General features: G+C 39.2%; 1 protein-coding gene across 1 annotated transcript; it reads left to right on the forward strand.

Annotated features, from left to right (window-relative positions):
* The first annotated feature begins 763 nt into the window (after positions 1–763).
* On the forward strand, positions 764–24,020 carry EMB (embigin). The gene is made up of 11 exons (XM_075136580.1): positions 764–934; positions 5,897–5,983; positions 8,206–8,295; positions 9,575–9,673; positions 11,928–12,102; positions 13,351–13,439; positions 16,945–17,072; positions 18,272–18,554; positions 19,380–19,413; positions 21,393–21,466; positions 22,702–24,020. The coding sequence occupies exons 1-10, from the start codon at positions 847–849 to the stop codon at positions 21,448–21,450; spliced, it is 1,131 nt and encodes a 376-aa protein (XP_074992681.1). The 5' UTR covers positions 764–846; the 3' UTR covers positions 21,451–21,466; positions 22,702–24,020.
* The last annotated feature ends 2,410 nt before the right edge of the window (positions 24,021–26,430 follow it).

Raw genomic sequence — 26,430 nt, forward strand, 5'->3', positions numbered from 1 at the left:
TGGTTTTACTATATATGTACATATATATATGATTAAAACAGTCTAAGCAATTAAATTGTGATTTTAAAGGCACCAAGCAGTAGTCAAAGTCCTGAGATGTGTTTGTTGGAAATGGTGCTCCCCAGGCACTGCTGCCCAAGCCAGGAGATTTAGAAAGAGATGTGAAAAGCTGCAGCTCTCATACAGTATAACCCGGCTGCCCTGGAGCCACTGACCCTCAAAGCTGGGCTCTGCAGAAGATCACCAGCCAAAGGGCAGAGACAGGCTGCGCTCTGCCCTCGGCAGCCTTCTCTAGGCAAACCCTACCCGAGCCAGCTGCCTCAGAGGGTTGCTCCAGCCGAGCTGGTCCTGCAGCAACAGCCGCTTTTGCCCAAAAATAAGAGACGACCCAACCTCCCTACGTGCTCCGTCAGCTTCCAGCTAGCCCCAGCCAGGCTCCCAGCCGGACCAGCTGCGAAGGCCCCTCTCCAATTAGCCACCGGTGCTCACCCACGCCCTTCCTCCCGCCGCATAAAGCCCGGCGGGGCCGCGCAGGCGGCCCCTATGCCGGCAGTGACACGTCCTGGGCGTGAGGAGCATCGGTGGTGCCCGCAGCGGCTCACAGGCTGCCTTCTGCCGGCCGTTGCCCGACGTTTGCTCTCTTCGTGGATCTGGGGCTGCTTTGTTTTGGCTTTGATCCCTGTCGCAGCTGCAGCAGCCGCCTCTCTCCCACAGCCGCTCCGGCCCGCTTGAGGCTTCCTCAGCTGCCGCTGCCCGCGGGCGGTGCGGGGCCGAGGCAAGCCGAGCCAGCTGCCTGCGCGCCGCCGGGGGAAGCGGCAGTGGGAGTGCGGCGGCGGCTGGGGCACCATGCCTGCCGCCTTCTCCGGGAAGCGCCCGGGGCGGCGGCTGCTGCTGCTCTGCCTCAGCCTCAGCCTCTCGGTCGGCAGCCCCGCAGGTAAACGCTCCCGTCTCTCGCGGGCCGGGCCGGGCCGCGCGGCTGTCACGCCGCAGCCGCCCCGTCCGCCCTCAGCGTCGGGGTGGGCTGGGGCGAGGGGGGCCGGGGGCACCGCCTGGGAGCTGCGGCTGAGCAAAGGTCCTCCCTGCCCCGAAGCATCCCCTGGCTCTCCGGGGGGACGAAGCGGGGGCCCGGCAAGGCGGCTGTCTCTCGGCCTTGCCTGTTTGAACGACTGAGGCGTTCGTTTTGCTCCCCGGGGTCGGAACTCCCCAGCGCTGCTTTTTCCCCGGCACCCGGTACGGGGGCAGCTGCCGCCCCCGGCGCTCTTTCGTCTTTAGCTTCAAAAAAGTGTTTGGGTTTCTCGAGGCCTGCTGGAAAGTAGGGACCCCTCCTCTGCTGCCCTCTGATGAACGGTAACGTGGTCCTTAGCGCTGCCTCCCCGCGTGTGCGTGCCGGGGGGCAGCTGCCGTGTGCGGAACCGCATCCGGTGAAGTCCCGTCCTGCGGTCTGATGCCATCTCCCGCTTTCTGCCTCGCAAGCAGGAGGATCTGTTAGGTGCAGGTGCAGGACTTGGAGGTTGAGGCATAGTGTTTTATTGCTGCCCTATCCTTACCAAGTAAAGCAGCATTTTAGTCCTGAAAAAAACCAAATTGGCAAGTCGAATTACTAAAATATCAGTATGCCTAGCAGGTTGTGAGGAATGTTCCTTGGAGGATTTTATATTGTGTTTTTAAATGTAGCATTTAAAATCCATGAAGGAAGAGGGATTTGAGCCCTACTCTTCCTCTAGTAGTCTTCAGCAGTTCAGGAGCAGGCCAGCCACTTCTAAGGAAATACGAGATTATTTCTAAAACTAGTGGATTTCTGTTATTAATCCCTATTTTTGAAGCATCAGAGTAATACAGAATGAAATATCAGATTGCTGATGTTTGCTGTGCAAGACGTAATTGTTGGAGCATGTCTTGCCAAGGCTGAAAGTTCTGCCAATACATGTATGTGAACATTATTGCTGTGGATTTAATTAATCAAAGGTTTAGCTGCACTTCCAGTGTGTGATATGAAGGTAGTTACATGTTTGTTAGTGCCTCTCTTGGTCTTCCTAATACTGGGAGGAGCAGTACTGCTCCTTGTGTGATGATAACTTCTGTAAAATTCGTAGTAGTTTCTCGTAATGTGAAAGGACAGAAAATGTGTTTTGCAGTTCTTAAGGCTTGATTAAAATATATATATTTATGTACGCACACAGAGGAAAATCTGCTTTGTAGTTCTTAAAGCTTCTTTAAAAAATGTATGTGTATTAATGTACACACACATAAAACTTGAAGTATTTTCTAAAAATTTATTTCGTTGATCAAAAAGCTTTGTGACTGTAAATGTCTTGATATTTGTAGGAACATGTGACTCGCATTATGGCAAGTTAGCCACATGGTATTTATTTTTGGTGACTATTACTGCTAAAAAATGTACCTAATGGTGGTTGAAGCAATTCCAAGTTTATGTAAAGCCATCAGTGAAATTATATCCTCTTCTGAAAAAAAAACCCCAAACACCTAAAAAAAACCCCAACAAAACCCTGTTTGTGTTTCCAAAATTTCCACAAATCTACCATCTTCCTAAAGTGGTAGATATCATGTCTGGTTTTGAGCAGACATCAGAAATGAGTCACTTGCTTTAGTACCCTTTATCTGTATAAAGTGAGGCTGTTGTTTTTCAGACTCATATTAAAAGCTTTCGTATTTGTTTGAACTAGGTAGGAAGGCATCATACTGTGATTTCCATGCTCATTTATATCTGAGGAAGAGTATTTTGCTCTTCCATTGGTTATTAACCAAAAGTGCAAAAACCTAGTCAAGCACAGGGACTATCTGCACAGGTGCAGCAAAGGGAAGTTCATGCTCCCTTGGAGGGAGGAGAACTAAAACTGTCTTCTAGTGAAGTCCAGAAACGGTGTGCATTCTGCAGATGCGGGGGTTCAGCGGTCTTCTGTGGTCAAAATAAATGGTTGCAGTAAAAGCAAGAGTCCGTAATTGTTTAGTTAATTGTTTTGAAAAACTTAAACCATAACTTTTATTCTGTATTGAGTTGAGGGTAATTTCTCACTAAGAGTCATGACATTGTTCTTCAGAGTTTGCTGCTTCATTTGGTTGCCATTGTGGTTGCCTAATTTAGTTGCAGTATGTGCTGCCAGATTCCTGCAGGAAAAGCAAATGCACTACATCTCATCTCCCGGCTACTGCCCCTAAAGATACCAAGGAGTTATACAAGTAGAGGATACACCTCATTTCTTACAGACTTTGCTTCCAGGTTGGATTTTTCTGGTTTGCTCTGAGGAAAGAGCTTCCATCAGGGCATGTGAAAGTCCTTCATGTGGATCCTCTGGTGCGTCAGGAGAGCTCAGCCTTCAGCTTTTCCCTTTTCTAGGAGCACTGGGAGGTGCTGGTGGCAGTTTTTGGATGCTACTGAATGCTTGTGTGCTTGCACAGAGTATAAAATTAATATTAAATTAATTGACATTAAACATTAAAACAATGATGTTAAATTAAACCAAATTGTATCTCAACCTTTTCTTATTCAGCCACTTTTCTGGCTGAAAAAGAGAGCGAATAGATTTTAAAGCCTGAAATTGCTCTGGTGATGACAAGTATGGTACATCCACGCTTTATCCCCCAAATATTGGCTGCAGTAGGGAGCAGAGGTAAGGTAGAAAAATAAATTCGTGACCTTATACTCTCACCTACTCCTTTCTGCGTAAAGATCAAGGCAACAAGCACTCAGCAAGCTACCACACTATTGATTGAATCTAATGCAAATCAATTATAGGCTAAGGCATGCAGCCGTGACTCAATAGTTTGAGAAGTTATTCCATTTGACTTGCTTAAATCACTGCCTGGTTTGGTGACACTAGTCATGTGGTGCTGGGTCACCTTGATCTCTGACGCTATTCAGTGGGTGTATATGAGAGGATAAGAGCGGTGCAATGTTATCTGTGTGCTATGTAGTTTGACATATGGACAGATAAGAGCCAAGATGTGGAAGCAGTGGTGACTTGAAGTAACACTACTTGTCTGCTTTCACTTGGTATGTGAATCAAGGAAGAAAGCCAAGATGAGAACCATATTAGTATGCAAACCATGTTGCAGGTTATCTGGCTTCCTTGCAGAGAGATAACAGAGCTGCTGTACAGCTTGGCACTGACACCTTCTAAATTTATCATCTTTGGGGATTTTAATTATTGTGCAGGTGATGCATCTACTAAGTTGACGCAGTCAGGTGACCCATGACATGCTTAGAATGCCTCAAGATGCTGCAGATGTAAAAATTTATGGACCTTTCTTCAACCTTACCATGAATATCAGAAGCATAATAGCTCTCCCTTCTCTCAGCACCTCTGTCAAGCAGAGAGTAAGACTCAGTTGTCTTACTGGCTGGGTCATGAGCCAGCAAATACTCAGACAGAGGAGATTTCTTAAGTTATTTGCTTGGGTGAAGGGCTGGGAGAGAACACTTAGCTGTGGGACCAGTGAATTGGTATGAAAAAGTATGAAAAATTAAGAGCCTGTTGTCAAGACCCCCTAATGCTTAATTCTTTAATCATATCCTTTGACTACCTTGTTTTACTTTTGATCCAAACTGGTTGAAGTGTGATGGGCAGATTGAGAAGGCAGATGGTACATGCCGGGCATGACTGACGTAGTCTGGAGTAACTGTGTGCTGGAGGTGCCAGTGGGAGAGTTTGTAGGTTGTCTATGCCTGTAGTGCTGAAATGGGGTAGGAGTGTTAGTAGTGTTGTTCACTTGTAGGAACTGGCAGGGTGCTGACTTTATCTTCTGCTGAAGGCACATGGTTCTCAACAAGTTTGAACACACTTAGAGAATGATTTAGCTTTTCATTTTTCACCTATGCTTGCTGCTGTCTTGGATGTCTAGCAGAGCTTATTACTGTCCCAAATTTAATTACAACTGCAAAACATGTGTCCTTTTTTCCCTATGTAACTACTGGCCAAATCACTTAAAAGCTGCTAATGTGAGATCAGTCTTCCTCAGACTCAGAGCACATCCTGCTGCTATGGCAGTAGAAATGTCCTGGAATACCTAAGAATGTGAAGATATAGTGTTTATTTTATGCTAACTAGTTCTGTCACCCAAATGTGGGAACAGAAAGGAAGGAGCAAACATCTCCATTTTTATAAAACACCTAGGGTCCTTGAATTCTTAATAGAAGAGTGACACAGCAATATACTCAAACTAAGCAAGTCTTCTGCCTCTTCCCCTGCTCTTCCTTCTCCAGCCAAGAATATAAAGCAAAACCCTAGAGTCTTGCCTGGCTCATTAAAACTGTATTATAGGAGCAGAATCAGATTTGCAGTCATGTAAAGGAAAATGGGAATAGTCATTAGCATTACTTGGTGAAGTCCATGTTTGACACAGATGCGTTTTGTTTTGCTCACCAAGGTGATAATAGAAGGAAAGGAGGTTATTCACTGCATCTCTAAACAGGGTAGACATGTGAGGTAATGAGGTCCTTATTCTATTAGTGAATCGGCTAGTCTATGTTTAAAAATAATCAACTAGTGTCAGTGTTGTAAGCTATGGTGATCTAAGCCCAGAAACAAGACAGGATTTGAGTACAGGTTATAAAGTTTATTGGTCTGCTGGAATATTCTGAAGAATGGCTTTGCCCGACTATAGGCTAACTACAGAAAAAGATCTGTATGTAGAAATTAGAGGTCCAGTAAATACTGCCTCTGTTCTTTAATCTTTTCTTGCCTAAAGTAAGTTAAAGAACTAATGAAAAGTAATTCTTGCACATTTTGGCTGATATATGCCCAGAATTTGGGGAAAAAATGGAGGTAGTAGTCTGAGGTGAGGAGGTTCTGTTTGAATGCTTTTCATGAACTAGATATTTCTAACTCAGCTCAGCTGAGAGAGAATAAAGTTTCTTTAAACCCTTTTTTCTTTGTAGATCCAACTATGACACCACAAGATGCCAGTCAGTCTCAGGTGAACTCTTTGACTAAGATGCAAGGTGGACTTAATGAATCAACACCTGGTAATTCTTTTATTTCAATACACCTAAAGCTATAATACTTTTTCCTAGTGATCCTAAATTACCATGTAGAGTTTACATTTTCATACTAAATAAGTCTTTTGAAATAAGATTGTGACTCTTCAGAAGAAACAGAAGTAAATATATCATCTAGGCCTTTTAAAGCTGCTGCAAGAGCATAGGTGGTGTGGGCATCTCAAGGACTGTGGAAAAAGCTATCAAACTGCCAGCTGCGTGACCTGTTGCCCTTATGCATATATGCCATAAAAGAAGGCAATGATCCTGGAGGTGGGACAATTCCCAAACTAGAACCATTGTGGCAGGTTCTGTTCTGTGTACTTATACCTGATAATCTTTCACGTGAGGACTCCTCCTTATGCTCTTGTATTAGTGAGAGGGACAATAATGCCCTTGCATCACTGTGCCTGCTAGCTTCATCTGTCTTTTTTTTTTAATTATGGATGTGTCAAAACCTTCTTTTGTCCCCACACTGTATTCACCATATTCTGGACCTTAATTGTGGTTTTGATAGGGAGCAGAGTATAAGCTTCAGGCAGGAGAAGAAACCAATGGTTGTTGATTCCCACCCCTCCTTTCTCCATAAAGATCAGAGCAGCAGGAATTCAGCAGTGTACCAAAGCTCATGTTGATTAATGCAAATCAAACATGGGCTAAGTTATATTTATACATGAACTCAAGCAAGTTCTGACAAGTTATTCCATCTACAGTTTTGTCATGGAGATGATAATGCTATTTACCTGGTGTTCATCTTCAGAGCTTTTTAGCACAATGTGTGTTGAGAACTAGGAGTGCAATAGCTAATAAATTCAATAACTCTTTCCATACATAAACACACATATACATATGAGCTAAAATACACAAAGTATTTTGTATAATATGACCTCACCTGGCTATTTTCATTTGATATGTGGATTGAGGAATAAAGTCAGTATGAGGATCCTATTAGTGTGCAAGACATCTTAAACGTCGTCTAGTTTTTTGTGGATAGATAACTACCATATGAACTGGCACTGGTGCCTTCTGAATCTGTCATCATGAGGGATTTCAGAAACAAACCAGGTGATGCATGTACTAGACTGACATAAACTCAGGTGATCCATGACAACCTTGGCATGCCGTCAAGGTGTTTGCCCAGACAGACAGAGGAAGATTCCCCAGAACACTTCCAGCCTTCATGTGTTATTTCAGGGGTAAACGCTTGGACTAATTTGTCTCTCCAGGCAGAGATCAAGGCTTGCTTGTGCTCTTGTCCAGAGGAACAGGACTTAGTGTCTAGAGCTAGGGGACAGCTTCGTAATTTTTTTGCTTAAAAAGCCATTTTGGACTATTAGTTGAGACTGACAACAGTCTACTGTCAACAACCACCAAATGAACTAGCCTGAAGCTCTGTTCTTCCGCATCGTCCACCTTAATATACAGGTTTATTGTTACTTAACTGGTTGAAGCATATTAAACTGGTTGAAGCATGAGGGAAAGTATGAAGGTGCAGATGGAACAAGCCAGGCAAAAGGCTGAATGCCTGTGGCATAGCATTCCTTGTGTTGTGAGCTGACATGTTGATAAAGAAAAACACTGCTTTATGGAACGGGCCAGCAACTTGGAAGGCATGTGGTACCTCTGCTTATGCTTGCTCAGAGACCTTCAGATGCAATCCACTAGCAGGGACCTCCTTCACCACAGCCAGATTCTCTCAACGGTAGCTGAGAGGCATTTGTTTAAGAACCTTACCTCAAAGTTCAGTATTTTATGCAGGAAAAGAGGAGCAGTAATTCTGAGAAGATGTAGGCTTTCAGAGACACTATTTCTACTGCACAGTGATCAACTCTGCCACCCAGTGCTTCTCTCAGTGAGAAGACTGAAGCTGTAGCCCAGTTTTCTTATTTTCCCAACTGTGAATGGGAACCTTTTCAATCCATGGACAGGAGAGATAATGAAGCCCCTTTCCTTCTACAAAAACTAGAATAATTTTCTCGTATAATGCTGTATGATTAGGCAGATTCAATCAGTAACTACTGTTTATATATTCCTGAAATGCATTATAAAATAACTGACAATAAAGTTACTTTGCAAGCATGTAAAACATGTGGCTTAAAACATTTAGTCTATTTTATCTACCATGGGGCGGGGGAATCTCTATTTCTTTTGTTTCATCACTAAATTGAAAGAAAATTCATTTTTTGTAACTGGTTTGTTTCACCTTTCAGAGCCCACGACAACTACACGAACTGCCAACTGGCAAACTCAGGGGAGCCCTTCAGATCATTTGACACTTGGACATAATGTATCTATACCTGGTAAAAGCAATCAGATGTTGTCTTCTACCTAAATTTTTAAATTTCAGTTACCCTAAGGTTCTACCTTGATATTTTTTAATCAAGTGGTTATGGAGGATTTATATTAGTTGATAATTACCAAGGCAAAGAGTTTGATGTTTAAAGCTGTATAGAAAGTAACTGTGGAAACTGAAAAAAATGAAAATTGCTATAACTGTATTGAATTGACTTTTCCTTGAAGCATAATTTTTTGTCTTCTCCCACAGTGTACTTCAGTTTACTAGGAACTTGTATGCCGATAGTACAGTACTAATGAAACAATTATGTGTGTAGATGTGGAAGGGTGATGCTTCCTTAGCTGGGCTACACCTGTAGTTAAAGCTGTAGCTTATTAATTTGCTTGCTTGCTCTGTTCTTGAAAGGCACAGAGCATGAGAACAAGTATAGTGGTGGGAACAGACTGTTTATGCTTACAGTTGCCTGCCTGATAGCTGTGTCAAGCTTTGCAGAGCTTTATAAAGGTAGTCTCTGAATAGTATGCTCTCCATAGCCCTACAGAAAGAGATTTTGCTGGCCATATTAAACTTCATAAATGTAGTTTTCTCTCAGAGAAGGAAAAGAGTATTTTAGTCAGGCAAATGATGGTCAATATTGATATTCTTTGTGTGTGGAAGGAAGTTCCCTGCAGTATAACATGAGTTTTGTGGAGCAGTGAGGGACTCCGACCGTGTTCCAGTGGAGCACAGGATGTCCTTGCCCCGCATTCATTAGAGCTGTATCTAGATTAGATAGTCTACCTCTGGCGTTCTGGCTGTGTTGTTAAATTGTAGTGGCTTTGAGAATGGCAGTGTTCTGTCCTTCTGTTTCTTCTTTTTTATTTTTCTAAAGCTTACTACTTTTCCAAGCTGTACTTAAACACTGATGTAGTCCTATACAGGTCTAGGACACACCTGTAAGCTTTAGGAAAAGCCACGTGTATAGGTAACTCTTTGCATCAGGCTGTGAAATAGATAGTTATGACCTGTTTAGAGTATTGACATTCACAATTACAACATTGTATTAAAGCTAGAAACCATCTTCTAAAATGGCATAATTACTGTAACAGTGGCCACACAACACTGCTACTTTAAGGTTCTGGCTGTGAACACACAAGGTGTATGAAAGGATCTCCATAGTAGCCTTTGGCAAAGTCCTTTTTTCCCCCAAGATTACTATAAGAGACAATTGCAATACCATATTGACATTCTGCTGAATCATTACCTTTACAGGATCATAACATATCACTTTGTTTCCCTCACAACCTTGTTACGTCCAGATCTTACCACACAAGAATTCAAGCAGGCAGCCAAAGAGAATGTGTCTAATGTCACTTTTGTGGAGTATGAGGTACTCCTACCTGGTGAGTGTGTTATTTTCTCTTCCAGTTATGTTATATTGAATGCCTATGGTTACACACAATCTTCTGTATGAGTTGTAGAAGTATCTAGGATAGCATCTTCTTGATAAAGTTAAGATGTTCGCAGTGAGCAAGTGATGAGCTCAGTAAAAGAAAAGATGAATAAGTTTGTTGCACTATTCAGTTTTGTGTTCTAATAACTATTTTGCAGCAGAGAATGATTCTTTTTTATTAAAACTACAAGTAAAAACAACTTGTAGCTATCTGTTCCCCCAAATCAATTCAAGTGACAATTTCTTTGCACAAGTGAATCTGCTTGGAAAAACCACGTAAGCTAGGGTACTTGTTAACCAGCAGGTTTTAGTCAGCTCTGCAGCATTACAAGAGTTAAAGCATGGAGAAAAGGCAGGGTAAGCCTCTTCCTAAAGTAGATGTGAAGTTCCCAGTTGCCAAATAAGCATTTATAACTAATTTCGTGGACAACTGGAAAAACTGATATAATTGAAATCTCTCTCGATTGGAGGATATAAGTTAGAACTCCTTTGCAAAGTACTGGTATGATACTTTAAGGACATAATTGCACAGCATTTGTGCTGTATTTTCTTCTAGTGGAAAACTTAATGTAGTGTCTATTTCTTGTTCTGGTACATACGCTCTCAGTACAGAGATGCCCTAGATAGCAGTCTGGCTAGCGGTTAATCTTCAACAGCATAGAGTTTTCATGTTCCATTCATTTAAAGTGTGGATTTATTTTTAGAATAGTCTCAAAAGGTATGGATTCTATTTTTAGCTGGTGTAATTAATCTGACTGTAAAACTTTTGCTACTATGAAACCAATTCCATTTGCAAAACTACTTTGATCATAAACGACCTCAACAAGGTAAGTTACGCTTGGCTCATTTATTGAGCATAATGGGTCTAATAAATGAGTTGCAGTAACTGACTTTGTTCTGCTGTAAAAGACCGAGGTGTTGCACCTCTAAGTTTAACTCCAGTTCAACAGATCTGTAATATTTTGGCTGGGACTTGGAGTTCTGGGCGTGCTGTTCTGCAGCCTGTAAATGTCTCTGCCAGACCCAGTAAAGTTCAAATATTCTATGGGAGTATCTGACAGTGAAGCCAGACTTCACTGCTTCTCAGGTATGACTCGCATTACTAAGTCAGTGAGCTGTACCTTAAAACTTCCTTTTCCCTCAGAAAGAATTTGAGCTGTGAAATACAAGTGCACTTTTTTTGACCACCATCAAGTACTACAGGGTAGGTCTGGGATTGAGGTGAGGCATGAAATAAATTTTTGTGGAGTATTCAGATGGACTAACCACAGTTCTATCTAGAAGGCGTGAAAGAAAAGGCCAATTACAAAATAAAATGTCAGTGCTGACAGGCACAAAGTCAGAGGTGGTTTTTTTTATAAGAGGCTGCTTGTACGGATCGGAGAAGATACCTGCTGTTGAAACCTGCCTTTTGGATACACTTGTTTTATGCTCATGGAGCTTGTTAAAAGCAAAAAAGTGTCAGGTTTTTCTACTGTATTGGAATGTTTTCATATTATAATTCTACTGGCTTGCCACTAGGAAGGCAAAGGCAGCCATAAATGGGTTTGAAGATGATTTGGTTTCGAGTAGCTGTAGCATGAAAGGCCAGATCCAACCATGTTACGCTTGTGGATTTTATCAACTTCACTAGCAGCAGGACATTAGCTGTAATCTCACAGTATCTGCAACTGGCTAAAACCTGGATGCTTATTGATATTTACAAGTCTAACTCTTTTAGATATTATTAATAGAACTTTTTATATATTTACTAATATTTTTAATCAGATAAATCCTGCTTTTTTAATACCAAATGTGAAGTCAAAAAGGAAGTTTAGACTGAGAGCAGACATTGTTCCCCTTGGTGAGAGCTAAGTACTTAATATATTTTGGTTTGGATTAAATTATGTAGACGCATAGGTCTGTCTTGTTTTCAGTGAAATGGATATCTATGTTTCTATATTAGAGCCCTCTAGGAAGTTTACCTACAGAATGGAGTGACTGTGTCATTTTTGTAATGGATGTGTATCATAACTCAGTTATGGCTTAAGAAAATTACTGTCAAGCACTGATTGTCTGATTTTGCAGTTTTTTACCCTGGAAAGTATAACAGCAACACACTGTATCCGCCTGTAATCCAGCATATGTAAAACACAATCTTTGAATCTCTTTTCCCCCAGAATGAAGTAATATGTTTTTCATAAACAATTTTTTAAACTTTTTAGGTGTTTCTGGTACTTCCGTGGAAAAAAATATCACTTTGGACAGTGCAGCTGGAATTGAACTTTCATGCAGGTTGGACAACAAATATTCTCATTTGAAAAGTCTTCAAGTGACTTGGAAGAGGGGAAATGAAACAATCAGACACATCAATAAAACTGAAAACAGCTGGAGCATCCAGTAAGTAGCATTCTTTACAGGTTGACTTGCAGGTTCTGAGGAGTTATTATCACATGCATATACACTGCCCAATACTAGTCATGTTTATATTAGAAAAGGGCCAAATGCAGTGATTAATACATGCTCCTAATCAACATATTAAAGCTGGAGGAAAGGGAAACGGTTGCAGTTAACCTCGAGCCTGGAGGAGGAGTTCCTGTTCTTCCTCTAGTGCTGGGAGAACAAGGTTTCTTCAAGACAAGAATATACAATAAGGACACAGTTCTTTGAGGTCCAGTAATTCTGTTCAGTAAGTGAAGTGTAATCTCAGTCTGAGATTGCTAAAATACCTCAATTTCTTTTACACTCCCCCATTTTCCACATTCTCTTTTCTACCTCAGTGCTGCTTTGCAGAAGTCTGAAAGGCGTCAATGGCCAGTTTTTTTTCCTTCATAGTTAGCAAAAGAGAGAGAAGAAATTAGCTTTGCAATAAAGATGTTTTTGATTTTTTTTAAAGGTTTTCTTAACTCTTTCAAACCTCTACAGAGACTCAAGAAATGTTGTAGAAATTTTTCTTCAATTGATATAATTTACTGTTGGCCTTTAAAAATCTGTAAATGGGCTGTTTTTAACCAGGCAGTCTCCAGTTGATATCTGCATTGCTTTGGTTTCTTAACATCAATAATATTTATATAAAATTTCTATGACAGAAAGTGTGATAAGAATGTACTGTCACTTTTCTTCTACTCCATTTACACACACAACCACGTAAGTCTTTTTCAAAGTGCCTGTGAAATGCGTAGTTTACCAACAGAGAAGATGCTGCACTTCATTGGATGACAGCCCTTTAAAACTGTTCTGTTGGAGCTATGCTTGCTGTTGACTGACTGGCTTTAGAAAGAACAAACCGTTTAAATAATCTGTTCTGAAGTCATACATAGCATATGCTATATACTTCACATGGTGAACCCATGTCTAATTTGGTAACCTGTAGATCATACTGTTTAAAGATGTTTGGCCTTCTGTGAGCAACAAGGGTGAAAATTATATTTATGTTCCCAGGTCTGCTTGTGCTCTTCTGTTTTCTTAAAAATGTCATGCTGTTTCTACACTGCACTAAACCTGAATCCTTGTGTTTTGGCGATGTATGTTCTCTGCTCCACTACTAATCTCTGCTGGTTTCTTTAGAATTAATTAGCAGTCACTGATAGTTGTAGGACAAAAGAAAATACAAGCAAAAAAGGAATTGGTGAAACTTTTTTTTTGAAGATTGTGGATCTTGGATAACAGTAAGCTGGGAAGTTACAGTTGTACTCTGAAAGGTGAAGAAGAAATCAGCGCTGTGTTCCTCTTACAAGGCAAGTTATTTTAAATTTTGCTTCACTTGACTATTGAAATCCTGTATTAATATGGTATGTGGATAGTATGGAAATTGCAACTTAATTTGATAAGCAGTGACTAATACAGTCAAGCTAATTGAGAATCACTATCGAAGTCATTTCTGTAGCATGGAGGGAAGAAGAATTTTGAAGCAAAAACTAAAAGCCTTTTTAACAAAATTTGCTAACAACCAAAAGAACATACAAGCCTACTTTTTTCCTAAATGAGTAACTGATTTCCTCTTCCCTCTCCACCCCTACAGCAGGAGTGAATACTCATCACTTTCTAGGGGATGGGAGGAAAGGATGGTGTCTCAGATAAATTCTTCAAAAAGCAGAGCTAATGACTTGAAAGTTTGGCCTGAGATTCGGTGTTACAAAAGGAGCAATGATTGGCAGAATCAAGGCAGGTTTTTGAACAAATTCAGATGTATTTCTGAAACACCAAGTTACTGCTTTAGTGCATCTTTCATTCTATATAATGTAAGAATAGCTCTTGTATTAAAAGTTAGTGTGCTTCATTGGGCAGTATGAGTGCCCTTTCTTCTGTTCTGTATTCTCTTCTCCAATAATGTTGCCCTTGACAGTAGTAGGCAAAATCCAGGAGAATGGAAGACATGTGGAAATGAAACAAATACAAGCTGCTGAGAACCTTCATCTCTAGTGAGAGCTATTCCCTTCTCTATTCCCACCATCCAGATTTTGCAAAGAGCAAGGCGAGCACTTGATCTGTGAAAGCTCTACAGACTGTGATATATAAGAAAGATTCTTCCTGAACACAGGTTCCTAAAACCCCTAACTCTTCAAATAACTACCCTGACCTCAGCTGAACTAAGCATCAGGGCTTTGTAATTCTCAGTGCTGCAGGCTGGCTTTGTTCAGTGGGATATCTGGTTATATGACTTGAGGAAACTGTCATCTGTGTTTAAGTCTTGAATAGTAATATTGATACCTTCTTTCAAACCTTCAGACAGAGAAGACTAGACTGAAGAAAGACAAAATTGTAGTTTATTCAGACCTTTTAATCTCTAAAAATGATTATATATTTTTCTTGTCAACATGTGGGTAAGGTTTAGTTGAATGGCTACCCAAGTCTTTTTAGATTTAGAGAAGTCAAAGGAGACCTTATTCTTTTCAAAGTATACAATAACTATTTCATAAGGGCAGGGATGACTCAATAGGGAAGTCATCTTTTCCAGAACAGTACTTAGGACTGGTTGATTTATTACTCGAAGATGGGAGAATTGCTTCACAATGGTTGAATGCTGCCACTTCTGATGCCATAAAAAGTACTGACTTGAGACTTTTCAAGATTAATGCAAGAGTGAAGGAAATAGGAAAAAGTCCTTGAATCTTCCAGTCAATAATGCAGAGAGAACAATTCTCAAACTGAAGGATGAGTAATGTGTCGATACAGTCTAAAGTGGGTAAAGTAATCACTGCTGTAACTAACTGCAATAGCTTTTCCTCTAGGCAGTTAGGCATTATTGGATGTTGCTTCTCCTCCCCTTCCCCCCTATCCTGGCTTGGCATAACCCTGCAGATTTTGAGGAGTTGAGCTTTTACCCAGGTCTGCAGAAAACCATAACATTTTAAGACGCTTGTAGAAAGTTCAAATTATTAAACATGGAGACCATTCATGGGTATTTTAAAATGTTGTGAAGTGTTGTAATAGCTATATTAAAGGGTAGAATAGATTAATTTGTGTTCGCCCTTTGTTGAGGGATCCTTAAGTAGCTGTCCAGGTACATGTGCTATGAAACAACTGTGGTCTTAAACCAGTGTGGAAATCTGACTGGTATAAATGCTGGTGCAGTCACCTGTCTGTTCATGTCTTCAACAGTTTGTTTTTTCTGTGCAGCAGCAGCGTTTTGACACCAAATTCTGGGTGATCTACTTGCAAAAATACCTGGTACAAAGCATGTTATTTCCTTGCACACGTTCAGTGATTAACTAATCTGTTACAGAGCTAGATCTCAGAACTCATGATGGATAGCCATGTGGTAAAGATATTGCTTTGCCACAGATCAGCATGGCTAAATCTTTTTGACTGCCACATAAAAATGTTGTGCTGCTTACAAGGGCTTTTTATTTGTTTTCACATGTTCTTTTTTTTCCCAACCTGCTTTTGTTTTTTTCTGTTCTATAAATTGCAGAGGAAGTGGCAGCAGTTATTAGTAAAGTTGTCCCTTTTACTGACAGTGGTGAAGATACTCTGCCACTAGTCTTTAGAAGAATAGTGTTTAGTGATTACAACAAATACATATGGAGTGAGAAGACTTCACTAGTAATGAGGCTGGACTGATGTCTGGTGCAGAAAATTCTGAGGTTGTAAGCAGTGTGGTTTTTATTAACAAATTGGTTTCATATGTATTTCTGGAATGGAAATTTTTTTTTAAGTCTGAATACTCAAGAGAAGTGAACTCTTCGGGACAATTAATTTGTGCTCAGCCAGTCAACAAGGGGAGGGAACAAGAACAATCTTAGTTTGTACCAAATTGATCCATCATAACTGCTGAAAGCAAGCTCTTGACCTGTTTAGTCTTGTGTGACCAATATAATTTAAGAGATGTACTGGATCTGTACTTACAAGATACTTCAAGTTTCATTGCTCTAAAATTTAAAATAAATGGATCTGAGGAAAACATGCTGGTAAACATCCTAATAAAGAGGGAAGGAAGAAGGAAGGGGAACTACATACTCTATCATGATATGTTTGCTCAGCTCTAATTATATCTGTGGGATGCCTCAGTATATTCAACAGCTTTTTTTGGTCTTTTGCTCTTGGAAGGCTGCGGGGCATCTGCAGTTATAATGGCTGGGACAAATGGCTCTAATTTATAATCTGATGTCTTGTTTCTTGTGGCCATGTTCTGTCCTTAGCAAGATTGGACCAAAAGTCCTCTTTACTGGCATGCACCCACAAGTCATTACTTCACCTTAGAAAATGTTTGTAACTACAAAGCTCCCTCAATCTGCAGTTTTGTCTTAATCACAAAAAAAAGTTCTCCGAATGCACAACTTGCCAGATAACATTACATGGTAGCATTACGGATGGAATAGATTTCTATCAGTTTTTGCAGATTGAATGAAATTGCAGAAAAATCAGTATCTTTGTTTCAAGTGTATTAGAACTGAAGCATGTAGCTCACAGTTGTCAAGGAAGGGAAAGAGGAAATGGACAAGGGTAGAAATCAGTCTGATTATCACTTGGTTTTCAGTATTAGTTGGCAACTTTTAAGATCACACAGCAACCGAGAGCTGGATTCCTGTAGTCTTCTGCACAAATTCTGTATATGGAATATCAGCCTGAAATGACTCTTCATTTAGATCATGTCATGAATTATAGAATCATCTGTGTTTATGGGAAAAGGAAATGAATGGACTACTAAAAATACATATCTAAACATATTTTACCTTTTTGTAATACTGTAATTAACACCTGTAGGTCTCACTTGATGAACGTTTTCCTATTTGTTCTTAGTACCGAAAATTGAAGGAAGGGAAAAACCCATAATCAGTTATGAAGGAGATACAGCTGTCATGATTTGTAAAAGTTTTGGCTATACTCCCATTGCTTGGACTTGGTATATGACCAATGGAAGTGAACAGGTAAGGTTTCCATCTGTTGGCCAAGCAAAACAATGTGGCAAAAAACAAGTACAGACACTTTGTAAAGTATAATGACTTTTCACTGTAGGCTCTACAAACTGCTTTTCCATTAAAGTTAATGTAAATATCTGCAGATGGGGAAAAAAAAATCTGATATTTAGAAGTATTCATTATTACAAGGATGTAGTTTTTGTTCTGGTTCGTATGAAGTTTGTTTTCCAAAAGTCCCTGCCATACTCTTACAGCCTAGATAAGAGTAAAACAAATCAGATAACTCTTGAGATACTTGTCTTTACTGTATTAATGATGCTCGAATTTTACTACTTGATACCACAAAAAAAATCTTACCATAACAGGACACTCTTTTAAGAGACACGTAAGGTATTGGAGGCTTGAGGGAGAACAGGAGCATGTCCCTTCTCTTCCTCCTCCAGGTACAAGTACTTCTGTATTTCCCAGCCTGTATGACCTCTCTGAGGCACTGGACCTGAAGGAGGTTATCCTGTGGTGGAGGATAACCTTCTGTGGTGGAAGTAACGCTGTGCCACTTGATTCTGAAGGAGCTGAAATATCTTCTCACTTCAGCTTCTGCCTTAAAGGCTGTGAGGAAGAATCTCACGCAGCAGTTTTCCTCCTTCACACACTCACCTTTCAGGATCCCCCTTAGCCTTGGAAGCATAGCCACTTTGTTCTAGCCCTTTTCTGGGGTAAGCACTGTCAACGGAGAGGAGGTAAATAGATCAGTCTCTGCTGTACTACGGGAGAGTAGCGTTGACTTTAAGACGTATCAACACATTTCCCAGTGAAGCAGTGTTCCCAGCTCAACTTTCTTGACAGTGTATGCTTTGTGCTGTGGTGAAACCTGGACATTAGATCCTGACACCTGAAGCTGCCTTTGTCAGTGGAGAGTCAATAGAGTCAAGGGTACCTTTCATCTGATCTCAAATAGACTAAAACGGGTCAGTCAACTTGCTCACCAAAAGTGCGTATTTTCCATCATTGAATGTAAAGAGAACCACGGTGGCCAGCTGAGATAAATCCTTTCCTTGGAGGTGGACTAAACAGACTTCACAAATACCACTTGTTCTTAACTCATTTTACATCTCTCTATATACAACTATCTGTTGATAATATAAATAATTTGATTAAACACTTTCTCATTGCATTAATAAGACTTGTTATGTATTTTTTATTTTCAGATTGCCATTAATGACTCTTTGCTGGCAGACAAGTATGTAATTAATAGAATATCTGCCAGTGTAACCCATCTGAAGATATTGAAGCTCACCAAGGAAGATGATGGTGTATATTGGTGTGAAGCTGCTTTTGAACTAGGGAAAAGTAAAGGAAAGCTGCAGCTTAAAGTTCTATCCCTCATGGTGCCTCTCAAACCCTTTCTAGCAATTGTGGCAGAAGTTGTTATTTTAGTAACTATTGTTTTCCTTTATGAGATCTATTCGAAAAAGAAAGAGAAACGTGCAGGTAAGTCTTTTTTTTTGTCTTTTCTAGCTTTCCATTGAAATTGCAGCCAAAGGTAGAAAAGTAGGATCCATAGCGCTTCATATATAAATTTCAGTGTGATTTTCATATCTGTATTTTTTCTGATAAAATACTTTTTTCTACAACATTGCATTATTTTAGATTTTTAAATTTCTTCTATGAGTCTAGAATTCAGGTACAAAGTGCTTTCAAAAAAACAATACTTTGTATACAAAGAGTTTGATATAGTCTGTATTTTTTTCCTGACAAGACAAAGGAATTTAGAGGCTATACTTCTTTGGGGAATGCTTAGGAATGGAAGCAACTGTTAGTAGACTTGATGGCAGAAACTTCTGTCAAGAAATTGAGTAAGAAGGAAAAATGCATTAAAACAGAATGCACTAATGTTGGTTGCTGAACCTAAGGCACACACAGATGAGCTGAACTAGATGTGCAAGATGAAACAAAAGTGACGTATATATAAAATCTATGTATATGTGTCTATGTATTATACATATGTGGTATTATACATATATGGATACATGCATTTGTCTATTTTACACATATATGTATATATTATATATAATATATAACATGTATTAAAATCAGATTAATAATACTTGAGCAAGGTAAGTTTTTTGACAAATTTGCAGGTAATTCCATTGAATAGAGGAACAAGATAACTTGAATTAGAAATTTAAGGAAACTAATAAAATGAAAAAATAAGACTTTGTTTTGCTTATACATGGGGTAAATAATATAATTAAACATAACTTTTCTACTGTTTGTTAAATTGAGACCTTACATAATCCTTTTTCTGTTTTGCAGGAGATGAAAAAGAATTTGACCAAGTTGAGCAACTGTAAGTACTGTAGTTAAATATTTGCTCTTTCACATATTACAGTGTGTTGTATAAAATGATACCTTATTGTTCACCCCATTGGTGAGGGTTGATGGTGAATGTGAAAGTACAGTTTATTCCTTTCCTTAAGACTTCCTAATTCCAGAGTGTGCAGAGTGCTGTTTTCTGCTTGGCATTTCATTTTGGTGTTTGGAAGATACTTCACTTTTTTGTGAGAGCACCATGTGTCCTCATTATAAGCTCGTTCTAAAAGGCTGTAACTATGAGGAAAATAACTTTCAGGTGGAAATTTTACAGATGAGGCTTTGAAATTTTTTTCATATGTATTTTTTTGTCCATATTAACATACATTTCTCTCACTTGCATGTGGTCAAAGCCCTAACTGTCCTAGGTAAGCCTGTAGTTGCTGGGGTGTTGGGAGCTGGTGTTGGCTGTTTTGGTGGTAACTCCAACCTCTCTGGGTGGCCTCTTGCTGTGCTGAAGGCTGGGGCTCCCTGGGCACAGGAACGGCTGTGCTACTGGAGCCAAAGGAGCAGGTGTAGGCACTTCTGTTGCGGTTCTGCTGCTTGAGGAGTGGTGCTCCCATGCTGGCTCCCCCCTCCTTAGGGTGATGCATTTCTAAAGGCTTGCTTGCTCAAATAAGCTATATTTCTTTCCCTCTGCCCATCACTTTGAAGCCCGGTCACTTCATTTGGCCTGTTAATTCTCCTTTTGTTTTAAGATGCAGCCTAGCAGTTCCTCTTGTTATATGTGTCCAGTCTACTCCAGTTTTCTTTCCCCGCAGTCCCTTCTCTCCTCCTATGTTTATCTCCCTTTCTTGTCCCTCTGAGTAGCACTGTCTTTCCCTTTTTGAATTTCTTGCTGCAGTGACCTTTGTTTCCCTGTGTTGTATTCACTTTCCCATTCCTTTTTCCAGTGCTAGCTGAAAACATATTTTAGTGCTTTTCCCCTTATCTAAACACCTCTAAAGCTGTAATTCAATTATACTGTGAAGTGGGGGTATGCCTTGGGAATATAGTATGCTATTACATTGCTGAGTGTTTGGGGATATGTCTTGGGTTGAAAATTGAATAATTGCCCTTGTTGCACAGCCCTGCTTCTTATAAACATGCTGAAACTATTTTACAATAGGATTGTAACACAGTATAGTGCACTAAAATAATGTCATGCTTGATGAGATGTGGGATGTGGTTTTGATCAGCTGCTTGATCTTTACTTTGGAGTTCTCTCTTAGATAAACACATATGAGGAAAATCTATCAAATCATGTACTACTTGCCTGATTTTGTTAACTGAAAGTTGTTTCAACTACTGGCTGTTCAGAAGGTAGATTTGTGGACCAGAGAGAATGGCTCCAAAGGAACTTTTCTGGTCTGTTATGTGAAGTGATGACTAACATATATACAGTTGAACTTGGTTGATGAGTCTGTGATTACACAGTCATATCCAACAATGTATTAGGTGGGAGGCTAGTGATTCAGAAACAGATTTTTTTTTTTTTAGCAAGAGAATTGTTAATTCAAGTCTTGATTGTGACCAACACCATATAGCTAGTTATAGATGATCCAGAAGGAGCAGCCATGTGACTGTTTCAGCCCATGTTCTGAGGATGTTGAGCTGTATATTGCTTGTATGTTACTTGAGCATTCACTTTATATACAAATTCTATACACGGAATGAAATGATAGTACAGCAATCATTTCTGGGAATACTACCAATGTTAACTTCTGCCCAGAACTTTGTGGGATTTTTGAGGGGGATTGAGTTAAGCCTTTTTTACTTGGCTGAAACACTTCAAGAGTCAGTATTTTGGTTGCTTAAATTTTGTTTAATGTTTTTTCTTATAACTTCACATGCTAAAAGAGAGAAAATCAAATACGTTTTAAGATGTACCCTGTGGTTGAATTGTGGGACTGGAATGACTGTGCTCATCCTATACTTAAAAGTTGAGTTTTGGAATTTAACGTCTCTTTCTTATAGTAAATCAGAAGAAAGCAATGGTCTGGAAAACAGTAGTGCTAGGCACAGAAGAGTTTAATCTGATTCCTAAAAAGGTAAGAGATGAAAGGGAGACCAGAGTTTACTTTTCTCTTGAGCAGCCTAATACAAGGACAAAGAAATCCACTGTGCCATCCCAGTCTGGTTTTTTTTTTTTATGTGGGAAAAACATAGTAATAGAACCATTGTTTAGATAAACCAATATGTAGTCATTTATGATGTAATATCAGCAAGAAAGTGAGTCCAAACCCTTTTAATTCAATGCTATCATCATCATTCTGGTTTAATACTTTGGTTCACCCATGAAGTCCTTAAAATAGGACCCAGATTAACCTGCTTAATCGCTTGGTTCCTGATCATGAAACATCTCTGTGAATGCCAGGTTAGGTGCTGAGATGCATACGAATTGCTGATGTATCCAAAATCCTGCTCTTTCAGGCTGTATTTTGTGTGTCGAGTGAGTTTATGGAGGAAGGATGCAAGTGTAATAGCAAGTGGGGAATGTGAAAGTACCAGAGATATGAAACAAAGGATTATAGGAGTTTAGGGAAGAAGACAGAGCTTAATAGGTGGTGACTGAAGGGATTAGTGGTAGAAGGAGGAAGCAGAGGATATGTAGCCCTGTGGAAGCTACATAATGAACTTCCCTGATTCTCTGCCCTCTTTACAGTCTAATTACAGGCTGCTTCTACTTATGCCAACTGGAAATGCTTGTCAGAGGATGGTCTGTCAGTTGAGGACCAATCCTACACACTGTAGCTATTTCCCCTTGTTATTTCCCCTCTGCATCTGGCACCCCAATCTCTCATGTCAGGATGAGAGGTGTGAGTGATTTTGCATTCATGTCATTGCTGATACTGTTTTTCTTCATCACGAGCCATCTACCTGAAGGAAGATTGTTTCTATACCCTTTGTTTTAAAGAACAGAAACAAAAATGTCAGGTAAAGTTTGTATAAAGAGAGTAACAAAACAGAAAACAATCAAGAACAAATACTTTCCAAGAGTATATTTTCTCCTCTGTTTGCCGCACGTTATTGTACTTGTTTTGATTGCTGTGACTTAGGTTCCCAAGGATTTATCCCATATTGGATCTAAGGTCCATTCTTGTAAAGTCCCTTTGGCACATGACACTCAGTGAATCAGATTCAGATTTGCAGATTGGACCATTCAAAAAAATTGTAAAATATAAACTGGAATTAAGTTTATTTTTGAACAAATATGGGAAAATATTAAGCAGAAAATAATAGAACTAATGTTTTAAGAAAATGTGTTTATTCTTTTTTAATTCAGGAGATTTAACCCAAGAGAAGTGGAAGTCATCGCAAAGCTACAGAAAATGTGTGCGGCTATGCATTTTAAACATCCACTATGCTTCTAAGTAAACTCCTCTACACTTATGAGAAATAAGATGCTTTTAAAATAGCTGTGAAACTGCTCATTTTATACAGACAATAATGTATTCTGCATTTAGACCTTTGCTGTCTGTAACATTGTCATTTTACTGCTAAAGGGCGGTTTTTACATGATCAGACTTCCTGTTTTATGACTGATCTGTTTGATTTTATGTCTTAAGTTAATGTCCTGAACTAACCTTGCATTCACTGAATGAACAGGTAATATAGAATGGGCCTATTATCTAAGTATGACAAAGCTGGACTTGTAAGACCAAAAAAGTATTTCCACCAAAGAAAATGCCTTTTACTAGCAGATGAAGCAAATGTGACAAAGCCATTTTTACCAAAGAAATGGTCAAAGGGAAATCTTTATCATGATTTGAATGAAACATTAATAGTTTTGCAATTTGCTCTGAATGTCTTCATTTTAAGTTTTCTTAGCTTCATTTAAATGAGGAAGAAATGTAGGTACGTTCTGAATACTTAAGATATGAATTTTCTTAAGATGTCCTGCCATATGTCTGTGCTACTATACTGTAATTCTAAATCGGCTAAACACTTAAATATTGTACAGATCAGATATTTCAGCAGTATTTCAGAGTAGGTGAAAGAAGCAAAGGGGATACAGAACCATATAAGAATACAACTGAAATAATTCCTTATGCGTGCACAAATTACTGCAGGCTGTGAAGGCTGCAAAACCAGTTTTGTGATTATACAGAACATAGAAATTTCACAAATATACCTGTATGGTTCTTATCATGCATCCTGTCTGGTTGGTACTTCTTGCAGCATACTGCATTGTTCCTTAAAATCCTCTCAGCGCACAGAGAAGGTCTTGAGCAGCTAAAATTTTCAGGGTACTAGAATAAAGCAACACTTTATTCTATACCACTTGTTCTCTTATATATAAAATTGTGACACTGCCGTTATGACTTACGATACTGCTTTAGAAGAGCTAGTTGCCATAATTTTAAACATACCATTTAGTTACATTACGCATTCAGCAATTGAAATGTTCAGCTAATAGAAAAGCAGTTGATTGCATTTGTTGCCTTTGCTTGCTAATCCAAAAGAAAAATAAGAAAAACTTCCATTTTAAGAACGGGAAAAGTAAAGTCTTCAGAAGAATTTCTTCTCTTGACGAAAATGTAAGGAAGAAACAGGCAGCATTTGCAAACTCCCTAGGGAAGCGAAAGGAAAAAACATCTAAGTAGAATTTCTTCAAACTGGTCATTTCTCTTTAAATAGATAAAGGAATACAGAAAAATAGAAGATAAAATAGATTTAATTCCCTTCCTTTATTTTTTCTATTTTACTGTTCTTATGGGTTTGAAAATATCAGAAAGCCTAGCATTGGCTGTTTTGTTGGAGATGGGGGACAAAATCCAGTCTGATCTATGGTTTTTTGGTTTTCATAGTTTATTTTGCAGCTTTAACAACTGCAAGTTAAACTCCAAATAACAAACAATGGGAAGTATATAAGCATTAAGTGATTGACTGGAGGGGCTGAACTCTGATAAAGATTTCCATTGCTAAGATACTGTGTTTATTGTATTTTGCCTTGGAGTTTCTATGCACTATAAAAACCAGAATGCATTTACAGGTTTTTATATGAATTTATTCTTGATATAACAGCATTTTTGTTATAGCAAGTAAATGTTTGCATTTTAAAAAGATTTACTTCTGTATATTAATTGTTTGAAACATACGATCTTATTTTTTGTAGAAAATAGATTTTTTTGTAGGAAATTCAGTAGTAAAAATGCAGTAGCTTATAGATCTAAGAATTGGGTTCTGAGTAAAGCAGAATTAGTATCTTTTGCAACAAAAAGGATGCTAGGTACTATCTGGAAAAAAGCCCACCTTTTAATCAGAAATGGTAACAACTTATTTCTGCCTTCACTGAGCATTCCTACCTGATCTTGAAATTGTGGTATGAAGTCTTGGCCAACATAGGCAAGTTACATGAATAGATACCTTTTTTTGGTGTTAGCAAACAAGGGCTGCACTGTAGGCAGGAGGAACTGGAAAACCTGGATTAAGCATGGATTTACATCTATGATGTGTTCCTCCTATCAGGACCATATTAGAGTTTGGTCAAACTGGCTGCTGTAACTGTGGTTTTGTCTTGACCTGCCTGTAGCATATTCTGCTTGCCATGTCTGCAGGGGGTTTGGTGTTTATTTTCAGGTTAGCAAGTAGTTTTTTCACCTTGGTAAGTGGTTTTATTCCTCATATGTCTGCCTATTAGTCCCCTCTTGGATTCTCCTACAGAGGGGACTAATAAATAATACTAAATGATAAATATTAAATAATTGGGATACTTAATGGGCATAACTTCAAAGGCATAAACCCTACTTTTTTAGTCCAGATACCACATAGGAAGCTCTGGAAATCTAGAAATATATATTTTATGAGAAATACGTGTTGTATGTGTTCAAAACATTCCTACAGCAGTTGCTTTGTATACCTGTTTCATTATGCAAACATAGCCTTCAATACAACAAAAATTTGGCAACCTTAAAAACCCAAAACTCTAGGCAATGATTTTTTTTTTACCTCATTCAAGCGAGGAGATACCAAATGAGAGCCAAAACACTCCTTAAGATATTTCCTTCAAACAGCAGTTAGAGCTAAGTGTAAGGATCCACAAAATTAGTTTTAATAACAAACATTAATCTGTCATAGTTGACTTCTATGGGTAGGCTGAGCCTAACCATTACACTTGTTTGGCAAATCTTGACTTCCAAGATGAAATCCTTGTTTTCTTGCAAAAGGTGGTATGTTATTGGTTTCTATACCAACAAAAGCCTTATCCATTTCTTAGAGGAAAAGATTAAAGTCTGCAGAAGAATTCTGAAGGGCTGTTTTCTAATGCTTCAAACTGGTCACTGCAAATTCCCCCTTTCCATGGGTCCAAAGTAGACACTGTGACAAAGTAGGCAGCTGTGAGACTGCCAAGTGAAGCTTGAGAAATATTAGAACAGTTTCCAAACTGTGAGCGCAGATAGAACTGTGAATATTTCCTTAGGATGGAGACTAAGAATTACCCAATAGTGAGCCAGGATAATTAAGTGATTAGCTGTAGGTCATTTGACACATATAATCGTGAGGAAGAGAGGAAAAACCCATCAGTACTGATGTTGATACTGAAATCAGCATCCATGTGCCTCTAACTGTTTTTCAGCCAAAGAAAATGAGGTTTATATTCTGCCTTTAAATTCACTCTTGAAACTTTTCAACGCTAACTGCTGAGCAGTTAAAATTAGGAAGAAACTGATTGGTATCTTCAGTGTAGGGGGATTTTTTCAGTTGAGTGGTCCTCTACATGTTGAGCTACCCAGCACATGCAGGCTGACCACAATGGCCACATGTTGCCATTCTATCTGGGAGCTCCCTAAAAATAGGAAGGGGCAAGGAATGAGGAAGAAACCAGTTGAGAATGTAGGGACATGGGAAGGACCTGCAGGTATTCCATAGGGGCCCTGAGGGACAGACAGCAGAAGTTGAGATGACTTGCAATTAGATGCATACAGGCAAGATAGAGTGCAAATTTGTAGGAGAAACAATGATTTTTTTTAGCTGTGCCATTCAGAGTGTTTGTGTAGGAAGTTCTGTACAG

This window comes from Calonectris borealis, chromosome Z (genome assembly GCF_964195595.1).
Source record: "Calonectris borealis chromosome Z, bCalBor7.hap1.2, whole genome shotgun sequence".
NCBI lineage: Eukaryota > Metazoa > Chordata > Aves > Procellariiformes > Procellariidae > Calonectris > Calonectris borealis.